The sequence below is a fragment of the Symphodus melops genome, assembly GCF_947650265.1.
Source record: "Symphodus melops genome assembly, chromosome: 13".
Lineage (NCBI taxonomy): Eukaryota > Metazoa > Chordata > Actinopteri > Labriformes > Labridae > Symphodus > Symphodus melops.
Window position 1 is genome coordinate 4,151,951 of NC_136703.1, and position 11,331 is coordinate 4,163,281.

The 11,331-nt window shown below is 42.5% G+C and overlaps 1 protein-coding gene across 2 annotated transcripts; it reads right to left on the minus strand.

Annotated features, from left to right (window-relative positions):
- Positions 1 to 1,795: 1,795 nt before the first annotated feature.
- nr1h5 (nuclear receptor subfamily 1, group H, member 5) lies at positions 1,796 to 10,372 on the minus strand. Of its 2 annotated transcripts, none has more exons than XM_079359413.1 (10): positions 9,703 to 10,372; positions 5,521 to 5,919; positions 5,296 to 5,436; positions 5,055 to 5,179; positions 4,018 to 4,116; positions 3,833 to 3,929; positions 3,013 to 3,129; positions 2,836 to 2,925; positions 2,628 to 2,738; positions 1,796 to 2,355 (listed from the first exon to the last, which is right to left on the minus strand). In XM_079359413.1, exons 1-10 carry the CDS (start codon positions 9,797 to 9,799, stop codon positions 2,153 to 2,155), a joined length of 1,479 nt encoding a protein of 492 aa, XP_079215539.1. In that variant the 5' UTR covers positions 9,800 to 10,372; the 3' UTR covers positions 1,796 to 2,152. The 2 variants fall into 2 exon arrangements, with proteins under 2 accessions (XP_079215539.1, XP_079215540.1); XM_079359414.1 differs by lacking the exon at positions 9,703 to 10,372 and adding an exon at positions 7,082 to 7,274.
- Between the last annotated feature and the right edge of the window lie 959 nt (positions 10,373 to 11,331).

Genomic DNA, 11,331 nt, shown 5'->3' on the forward strand with positions numbered 1-11,331 from the left:
CTGCACTGGTGTTTTTTTTTTTTTTTTCTTTTTACAACCGAACATGAAAAAAGGCTTTTCCTGTGAAGCAGGATTTTGGTTTGGGGAGGAAACATCAGCTGTAATCCTGCGGTTTCAGTGCTAAGACGGGTTTTCATTTCTTACTGAGTGTATCACCATGGTAACTCATGTAGCACACATGACCTGCTCTGGATTTGGATATATTGTGCAGAATAAAGGGAACAGATCAGAGAAGGGAGGAAGAGACACTTTCCTGGATACTTTCCTGTTCTTTTAGTGACATTATCAAACAGACTGATAGAGGCTATGAATTTATTTTTTGGATATTAAAGTCAGCGGCGTGTCCAGATGTTTTTGACTGGGGTGACCAACCTCAGACTTTGATTTACACGGGGGCATGGAGTATTTAGAGGTGCACTCGTGAATTTCATTGAATGTGAATTTTCTTTTACCCCTTCTATCCATATGAAGGATATGTGCTTATATGTACAATTCATAAATCTTATTCTAATTTTTTTTAGGGATGTGCAAAGTCTGATTTTGACTGCACTCAGAAAACTGCATGCAAACACTAGAGATCTGTGTAACTCGCAAAAAAAAAAAAAAAAAAACTTGACTAGCAAGCATATCAATCGTTGCTTAGGGTTTTGCACGGAAAGTTTTATGGAAAAAGCAAAGAATGCAAAATATTTATTTACAAATGGAAGTTCCAACAAAAGCAGTATACCACATGAACAAAGAAAGAACAGGATTTTATCTTACATTTCACCTCTGATGAGGCAAATAGCCAACCATAGGTCTGGATTATGAGGTGGCACCTGGGGCAGCCAATCAGATTTTAAAGGAGGCCCCTGATTATAGTCGTTCAGGTTTATTTTTTATCTCCATTCGAGATTGGGCAGTGGATAGAGTTAGTAATGAGGATGAGAGAGGGAGTGGGGAATGACATGGGGAGGGGAGAGGTTAGCACAGGTCAGATTTGAACCTGGGCCACCCCATTAGAGAACTACAGCCTCCACACATGGGGTGCACACACTAACCACTAGGCCACCTGCGTGGTTAGTCTTTTCTAAATTTGTAAAATATGTTTTCTTTCTGCTTCCGGATGACTTAATGGTTTTGTTGTAGATGTGTTAGAAAAGTTTCCCTTTCATCAAAAGAAACGTTTAGTTGCTCCTGAGTTTTGTGATTTCCTGGGACTGTGGATCTTGCGTAGAGTTTCTCAGTCGAGTTTTTTTATGATAACCACTTGAAAATATCGGCTGATCAGTTGATCTGGTGAGTGACGTCATCCATTGTTGTTTTTAAAAGCTTAAATTTGGTATTCTTGCACATGACATGATGAGGGGTGACTTTATTTGGATTTAATGATCAGGCATCACACTCTGCTTTCTCATTTCTTTTATCTAAATGGGTCCATGGTTTTGCAAAATGAGCATTGTGCTGTATTAAAGATGACTTAAAACTAGTAATTGAGACCATAAACCCAATAATTAAACTAAGTGGAGTATGCCTTTGGGGAATTTTATACTAAACTGGTATTTTTTGCAACCACCAATTCGAGGCCATTTTAAGAATACAAGTCTGAGGCGATTCTGCATTTGGACTCACTTTAAAAACTGCAAAGATATGTCCACTTTTTCTGACAGACTGTGCTTAGAAGATTTGCATCACATGCATGAATGTTGACCTACAGATAGGTCACTGGTAAGGTTTCAGGTATGAAGATATAGACGGCTATTTAGTCCCAATTTCAGATGGAAAATTCTCTTCTTCACTGACAAACTGCATGTCGTCCAAAGTTAGCATTTTATTCAATGTCACATTGCTCAGCTTATTCAAAACCACTGTACTTGTTCATGTCAGCTGTATACAACATCTATATAAAATACTGCAAAAGTCCATCATGACATTTAAGTTCCACCAGAAGCTAAAACTCTTCAGTGACTGCAGGACTGAATGAGCTGCAGTCACTGTTTATGTGTCAGTATGTCATCAACAGACCAACAGATTGATCAATAACAGGCACAAACAAGTTAATGGCCAAATGTTTGTTCTCAGCTCAAACAGGACCCTCCTTACATTTGGATGGACATGGAACTCCTCAGAGATGACTGTGCTGGTTTTCACCATTTCCCTGTATGCGTCTCCGTCAGAGTGCAGTCTGCTGTCTCATCAGGAGGAGGTAGTTGTGACGGAGGGTTCGTAGCTCCGTCAGTCTGCCCAGCAGGCGGCCGAACCTCTGTGGTCCCCCTCGCGCAGCTCCAGCCTGGGCCCCACACACTCTGGACAGCAGGTCTAGAATCAGTTCTTGCATTTTCTCAACGCAGTTTGCTGCATGCAGAGATGCACGGTCTGCAGGACACACAGAGGGAGGGAGACAGGTTTAAACAAATCTCTTGATACCCCCCTCTTGTAGAAGAGGGAATCAAAAATGTAAGAAATCTTTAATCTGCCTGAGTGAATCATTAAAAGGTGTTATTTCTCCGTCACATCCTGCTTAAGCTCCAGATAAGTTATATTGCTTATTTACAGTTGAATAGAGCGTTTGTATGTGTTTGTGTGTACAGTTGAATGGATTAATTCAGACCAAACATCCACTAAAGATCACAAATTGCTGGTCTAACCTGAGCAGAGCAGAGCTGTAGCTGTAAGCAGCGTGTATTCAGCCTCCGTCACCCGCAGCGTCGCCATGCTGTGGAAGAAGTTGAGCACGGGGCCGAAGAGATCCTCGCTGCCTGTTCAGCCCAGAAAATTGTCCATTTAATTTAAGACGTCTTGCTTTAAGTTGCCCGTCCAAACCTGTAAGAGGAGCTCTGAGAGGGTGTAATTTACCTGAGCTGACCGGCGTCCTGCTGTGGATGTTTTCTTTTGACTCTACGTTATTCAGCCAGTTCTGTGGTGACATGCTGAAAAGCTGCAGGGCTGATAAAAAGGGAGGACAATTTACCTTTCTTTATACAGGTTTGAGTGCATGCATGAATCTTAAAAGCGTGTCTGTCGTGTATTCACCTGGACTGGGGCTTGTTGGGTTGTGGGAGAACTGCTGAGCTGAGAGCAGAAACATGACCTCCAGTGAGGAGACGGACAACAGAGAGCTCTGATCTGAGAAATCCAGCAGGTCAAAGCCTGTGAGTGGAACAACAACACAGTAAGTTATAAACAATGTCTCTATGGACATTTGATTTATTTAGGATTTCGTGGGAGTTTAATGGTGTAAATCACAAAATGTATGAAGTTCTGCTCCCTTTGATTGAGAAATGAGACCACCATCCCCATATATATTTTATTTTTTAAGATTAATCTCACAAAATCACAAAGGATTACACAGTCCTAATTGTTTGATGACGTCCACATCTCGTTTTGGGCTTTTTCTTGACGTTTAAAAAAACTGTACTATAAAAAAAACAAATTCATTTCACAATCCCCATAAAAAAAAACATTTTTATTTCAGAGTCCATCATCTAAGAGGATTTTTGCTTTTTAGATGTATTACTGTATTTATGAAACAAAACTTCACAAGAGCAGTACTCGTATATGCATTTATTATGTATTCAGATACTCACATTTATTTCAAACCAGAGTAAGGTAAAGACTCTTTACATTGTGCCAGACTTGATATGTTAATAGATTCAGATTCAGACGTTATTCATCCCAGAAGGTCATTTCAGTTTCACAGCCAACAGAGTATTTTTTTTTTTTTTTTTTTCAGAAGTAGGCTGCTGGGTCACACACTGTGGACCGCCAGATTATAAAAATATGACCACATGATCATCTCATGTGAACACATCATGGAGCAGATTTTAATTCTTATTATTAGCGTCCATCTTACCTGGAACTGTCCTGGCGAACTGTAGCAGTCTTTGCATGTTTGGAGATAAAACCTCAGACAGACTCTCCCCTTCTTCTGCACACGGCCACTCGAACAACTGAGCACACAGACAAGAACCCATGAGGGCAACAGAAGATATAACACACACAGTATATAAGTGAAAGGGAAAGTAGCGTGTAGCGTACCCTGCAGTGGCTGCTGTCCTGAGCTCTGTACTGTCTGTGGGCCTCCACCATCCTGTCCACTAAGTACTTCTGCTCTCTGCTTAAACTGGCAGACAGAGCCTGGTGCAGATGGAAAGTAACACAACACACGATCAAACCAGTATCAGGATTATTCTATAACTTCACTCCAACACAGCGACCTGCTCAGGGGATAGAGGTAACATTTGTCTTTTTCATCAAACCAGCTCCCAATAAATTATTCAACCATCTAACTGACTGATCAAAACATGTTCATGGACAATAACAAATTAGCCTGAGCGATACATTCCCATCCATCTTGAGTGAAACATTATTTTATGTTGCACAGTCAAACTGCATTTACTGAAAAGCTTTCAGGAGTAGACGGTGGTTACTTAGATAAGCTATGAAGCTTTTGAGCAAGGCACTGAACCCCCAACCACACAGCCTAACATCTCTCCGCTAATGCATGTCCACAGGTCCTGTTTGTGCATGTGTGTGATTCGGGCCTATGCGTAAGAAGCACGTCTCTGAATAACAGAGAGTATTAAGAAAATATATACTCCTTTCATTGATATTAATTTGTGCACTGCCGTAGTTTTAGACCAGAATCACAAACATATTGTAAAAGTCTAAACACATTTGTTAATCTAAGATTTCCCTGTTAAGGTTCGTTTGTTTTTTTGTTTTTCAAAAAGGAATTGCATCTGTGTTCAACTTTATTATTGCACATTTAGATTTCATTTGTGTAAATATGACTTATCTTATTTTACCTCATTTTATTTCATATTTTCACCGTACCTTATTTTATCTAATGTTACCTTCCTCGACTACATTGCACCGTGGGGAGGGGGGGGAATGTAACTTCGATTTCACTGCATGTCTGACATATTTTTGACTTGACATTAAAGTAAACCTTAAACCTTGAACCTATTTAAGTCAGTCTTGAGACACCTTTGAAATCCAGACTTGATAAATGAACTCTAAGCTCCATTCTGTCTTTCAATCAATAACACGTTATCAGCCCTTCTTTGTCGTACCTGAGCAGGTAATCTGCTGGTCGAGCTGACCCTCCGGCTGTCTGTGTGCTCCTCCTCCTCTTGTCCTCTTCCCTTACCTCCTTTTCTTAGTCGCTTTGACTGGCACTGCACCTCCGTCAGAAGGCCTGAAAACCAAAGATGAATTTACTTTCACAGATCACATCAGCCGAGTCAAATGTTTGTTTGTTTGTTTGTTTTTTATTACACGATGAGCAGTTTTGTGTTGTCAGATGTTAATTACATTCTGCGAGCATCCCCACAGCTTGGCACTTCTTCAGCCGGCAGTCCTGGCACTTCCTCCTCATGTACATGTCCATCTCACATCCGCCACCACTCTTACAGTGATACACCGCCTTTTTAGTCACACTACGCCTGAAGAAACCTACAGCATCCAGGGTGGAGACGAGGAAAGAGTGAGCGGGGGAGGCTAAAGGGAAAGATAACACAAATAAAATTAAAGAAATACCTTTGCATCCCTCGCAGGTGAGAGCGTTGTAGTGATACCCTGACGCTTTGTCGCCACACACCACACACAGCTCGTCCTGACCTCTGCCCTTCCCTCCTAACCCCAACCGAGTCCGTCGCACCAGAGGCAAACCTCCAACACCGAGCCCCTGCACCAGACCCCCGCAGTGAGGCTCGGGGCTGGGGTCACAGGGGGGCTCCAGGCAGTGAGGGCTGTAGTGGTACTGAGGATGGCATGGCTGCGAGGAGGAAGAGGAGGAGGAGGGAGAGGAGGTGGAGGAGGGGGGAGAGCCATAGAGGGGGAAGGGCAGGTTGGCAGGGTTGTACTGTTGTTGGCTGTAAGGGAGCAGCTGGAGGTCCGGGTCCTGCAGAGGGTACCCCAGAGGGTCTGCCAGCATGTCTGAAATGGAAAAAGATGAAAGTTAAGTGACTTTGGGATTTGTGGGTCAGGGATGTAGGCTCCGTCGATTATCTTTACCGCTTTTCCCCATTTTTTTAGTTGCAGGGGGCTGTGATTGGGCGAGAGGCAGGTATAGGTAGAGTCACCAAGTACGGTAACTAAATAAGCATGTTTTTGGATTGAGGTAGGAACCCTGAACACCCGAAGAAAAACTCATGCATGCACGGGATGTAAGTTGAAAACTAAAAATGTGGTTGGATCTGCAGAAAGAAAACAAAGTCATGGTGGATTTGCATTTCAGTGTAAACGTTAATTGGATTCTTTGTTTTTGTTGTTGTTTATATTAAAAGCATTTTGAAAGCATTTTCAATTGCCCCATTGTTTGAATTCTGCTCTTTACAGAAATCTGCCTTCCCTTAGAGAGATGTGAGCTGATTAGGTTTTTCCTAACATTGCTTCCTGGAAAAAAAAAAACAGACTCTGTAGGAAACCTTGGAAAGAGATGCAAGCAGGATTATTTTTAGGTCTGACATTTAAAGACCATGTGGATAGAGAACTTAAACTCTTTCAAACTTAATGTCATTGAATGTTCAATAATGAGCCCTAGACTACAAGTATCCTTAAGGTGAATAAGCTCTGAAGTATCCTAGATATGCTGCTTTTCATCCTATTTGTGGTTATAATGGACATAAGTACGTGTGCACACCATTATCCTGATTGGGTGGATGGATTAGTTAATTAATTAGTTAGATATTCAGGCATCAAGTAGCAGTTTAACAGCAGTGAACATATACAACCATTTAAATTAGAGCCCTACAAAGATCAAAATGTATGCTCGGATGATCCCACACACACACACACACACACACACACACACACACACACACACACACACACACACACACACACACACACACAACTTCAGGACACAAATATAATTGATGAGCATGTCGAGCAACACTTTTACGAATCCAAAGTGCGTCACTGAAAAGTGTTCTTGCATGAGTTGTGTGATTGCGCTGCCTATGTGACTCTTGGGAGACACAATAAAGAGCTGAGAGTGACATCTTGTGAACTTGCTCGAACTGCTGAAACCGGATGCAGCTGAGAACTACAAGTGCCATCACAGATGTGTTGATCCCTCTTTTTCTGGATACTTCACCCTTTACTGCTTGTTCAAAGTTGTGACGGCCTGAGAAGTCTTTGACGACCGGTCGGCAGTTTGTTGTTTTGTAAATCCAGTGTCCTTTGAGAAAACATGTGTGACCACTGGCAGCCTCCTAAAGCCCAGCTGGACCAGATTAACTGTGGGATCTGTTATTAAATGATGAAACTGCCTGGTTGGCGATAGGAAGTTAAAGACATGATGTCTGAAGATTAAGGGGTAACAATTAAAAAGAAATCTGATAATGTGAACAAAATGTGTTTTTTTAAAACTGTAGCTGGAGTGTTTCTGCAGCTTTGGCTGTGACACCGTCCTCCTTGTAGCTCCTCTGTAGGGTTGCTAAGGGGTTAGCTGTTGGCTAGATTGGCTGAGCTGTTAGGCTAGAAAACACTGAGGTCTCCTAAAAGCCAGAAACATAATCCACTCTCCGGCACTTCTGAAACTGGATACTTTAAATGAGCGGATGCTCCTGAAACATGTCATGTTATATTGAACTATAAACCAAACAAGCTGGACGTCTGCACTAACTACTGCAGCGTGATGCTGGGTTGCATGTTTTGACGCTCCGATTTTCACGTCCAGAAGTTTTGGTGAAAACACAACTTGTAAATAAAAACTGAACTGAGATTTTCTAGGTTAATTTAAAGTCTTCATGTTAAGCTAAGCTACACGTTCATGGTCATAAATGTACATCTCAGTGGCATCGACATTAAAATCTTACAATAGGCAAAAAACGTGAACTGGCATTAGAAGTTCTGCATTAAAAGTGTAAATGGACTTGTATAGCTCTTCTCTAGTCTTCTGACTACTTGAAGCGTAGGTCAAACCTGCACATTCACACATGATGGCACAGGCTGCTGTGTAAAGTGTCCGTCAGTATTAACTAATGTCATTCAAAAAAAAGCATCAGGAGTAACCTTGGTGTTAAGTGTCGTATCCTCAGACACATCAGACGTGGCTGCAGGAGCTGGGTAACAAACCCTCGACCTTCCAGTTAGGAGATCACCAACTCTACCGCTGGGCCACAGCAGTCCGCTTTAAGAAGGGGGCCTTTTACTGTGTTATTGATAAAGGGTGATTCTTTGAATAGTTTGCCTCTGCTGCTATTTATCAGACACCAGTCTTCAGCCTTAACGTATTTGAGACTGATGACTGTTCATATCTTAAGAACTGACATTATCCTTACACAATCATTTGTTAAAGTACTCAGGAAGTGTGGCTGACAGTGAATCATCACTTAAGGGACACCTATTAATCCCTTCTTACTTTGTCCTTTTCTCTTTCTTTCTCTCTCCAGATGTTTCCTGTCTGAAGCAGCAGGTTTTGAAGGGGGTCCTTGTTTTCTTAGTTTGTGACAGAGCTGTGATCCACACTGTTTGTAAACCATGTGAACACTGTCTAAACACTCCTCAGCCTCCCTTCCATCCCACGCACGACAGGGAGCCAAACAACACCAGCAAACTACCCCCCATAGCTCCCCCCACCTCCCCCCCTGCCCGGCTCCTCGGGGCAGGAGGAGAGACAACAGGGGATAAATATAAATTGTATAAATAGATCCTCCACTGCATGCTCAGCCTCCCTGCGTGCTGTGAAAGCAGCGAGCCGGCTGAAAATCTTCAAGAACTTATTTGTTTCATGACATCAAGTCCTTGAACGCATAAATAAATGTTTGGCGCCATTCATTCATCAGCTGTGTGAGTGAACGGGATGAGGCTGCGTTGCACACAGAGTGCAGTAACATTGTTTTGTACAATGTATGAATGAGTCACTTAAGGGTGGGGGGGGGGGGGGCATTGCATTGCAGAACAGCGTTTTGCAATGCCAGCTAAGTATGGCACGTTTTGTGAGAGGACTCCCAGGTAAACAAATGGCTAATAATTAATCTACAAAAACATACGACGAGTCATCTCGGCTTCCCCTGTGAAACCGCCACACTCCTTCCTCTTGTCACATCGTACCTGTGCAGCTTTACTTATTTCTGCAGTTGGACCAATCACCACAGAAAATACAGAAATATCAAATCAGAACCCCAGACTTCAGAAGGTCTGTAGCACAAAACACGGCCAAACTAAATTATTGTAGGACTGGAAGTAAACGTTTGAATTGAAGACTTTCATCTCTTATTTTAGGGAATTGTTCATCTTCATAGTCAGTTTTTAGAGAAGCTGCCGTGGGTTAGAATCCCCTCACTCTCTCCTCCCAACGTTTGCTGTCTCTCTTCAGCTGTCCCATCTCAAAACGCCTCAAAATATGAGTTAAAATGAGTTTTTCCATATGTGCCCACCTGTGTTTGACTTTAGAAATATCCACCTGCCAGTCAAGGGTCAGCATCATTTGAGTCAGTTGACTCTTGACTGAGCTTTTCCAAAGGAAAGGTCATCACACGTTCAAAGAGACAGACTCTAAGGCATTCGTACTGATGGGATTTTTCTTCGGGAACTGCGGGAAAAAGTTCTCACTCAAATCATACTTCAGTGGTTTGTTTATTATCTTTAGCATGAAAATGTCACACAGAAAATTTTGGAGGCAAATAAAAAAAAGAAGAAGAAGAAAAAAGGCCGGGTGGGGAACGTGATGAAGGAGGAGCAGCAGTGACAGAAGCGTGACTGTGGACTCACCGTAGTACTGGAGTGGCTCTGTGGAACAGTATCCATCCGTGGAGGAGAGAAACCCTCCCGCTGAAAAGTTCATCTCCCACTCAGTCCACTCTCTCATCTGGACAGAAGATCTTCTCCTTTGCTTCTAGTGCTGGATCTGACTTCACACACGCACATGTAAAGACATAATCACACACAGACAAAGAGAATTCCTCAGAGGATTCACGCAGATATGAAGGATCTGGGAGACATTCCCCAATCCCCAGGATGCATCCAGGTCTCTTAGCTGTCCAGGCTGATGTCCCAGCCTATTTTTAAAAAAGGCAGAGAGTGAGAGAGCAGCTGAGGCTCTTGGTCTGTGGTGGATGAAGTGCTGGAGGAGGTCTTAACCAATCCCAGGGGGAGCTGAGACGAAAGGGAAAGCAGGGACACCCAGGAAGCAAAGGGATGGGACTGTGGTCCAAACAGCTGGATGTGGACGGGACTTAACAGAACTGAAGAAAGCGAGGATGGATTGAATGAGGGAAAGATGGAGACTTCATTGAGTGACACTCAGTCTGAGTGTGTGTTGGGATTTGGCCTGAATGGATGTGTCCCAGAGGGCAACAGCTGGGTTGGATAAAGGAAATCATATTTTTTATTTGATCTGATGCGTCGAAAACAAATCTCTATCGTTGAATCATTATTTAAAGAACACTTTCTGAGCACTCGTTGAAACTTTTTTAACTTTAAATGATCATGAAACAAGCCCTAAGATTTCAGCCTATGTGTGTGTACGTGTGTGTATCTGTCTGTGTTTGTCCTTCAAGCCTTGGGAGTGTGTTTACTCTACCTTTTGTTTACCGCTGTTCTGTTTGTGCTGCAGTTAATATTTGACAGCCATTAGATTTAAGGCGCTCAGGGACCTCCGCCTCCCCAACAGACATTAAACCAAATCGGCTCAAAGTGAAAGGAGCCGAGGCCTGAGCCACCCAGAGGAGACAGAGGAGTGACCTCCACACTGGCCTGTAAATCTCTGAGCAACGCTGTTTGACATGCAACATGCTTACTGAGGATTAACAGCATCTTCCCACTCGCATATCACCCCCCCTCTCACTGGTTCATTATGGGAACCAGGACTGACTCAAAGAGCTTCAGAAGAGCCGGTCGTGCTCTCTGAAGCTGCAGCCTTCAGAGGAGTGATCACGATCGATCTCAGTGACAAATAACACAGGAATTCTGTTGCAGCGACACAGTGTTGTCCTTTCGGAGATCATGTCCAAAGGGTAAATTGGTACACATGTGATCACTGTGCTCGATGAAAACAGGGCTGAGAGATAAGCTGTACTAGAGGAACAAATGCTAACCAGAACAAATAAATAAAACCACATGTCAATTACAGTAAGTGTTGTTGTGATACAAAAACCAACCAAATGTTTGCTTTGTGGATGCATGATTCAAAAAGCCAAATATCAGACTATTAAGTAGTTTGTATTTAATCACATTGCAATAAAAAAAATCAATATAATTCAAACCAAACTAGAAAAAACATGAGGAAAAATCCAATACTTTTTAAATTGAAGGGACATTAAAATTGTCGACAGCTCAACGTCGAGAAATGTTGTCAGCTTGTCATAATTTGACATCAGGCCACCTTCATAAAATGATGTG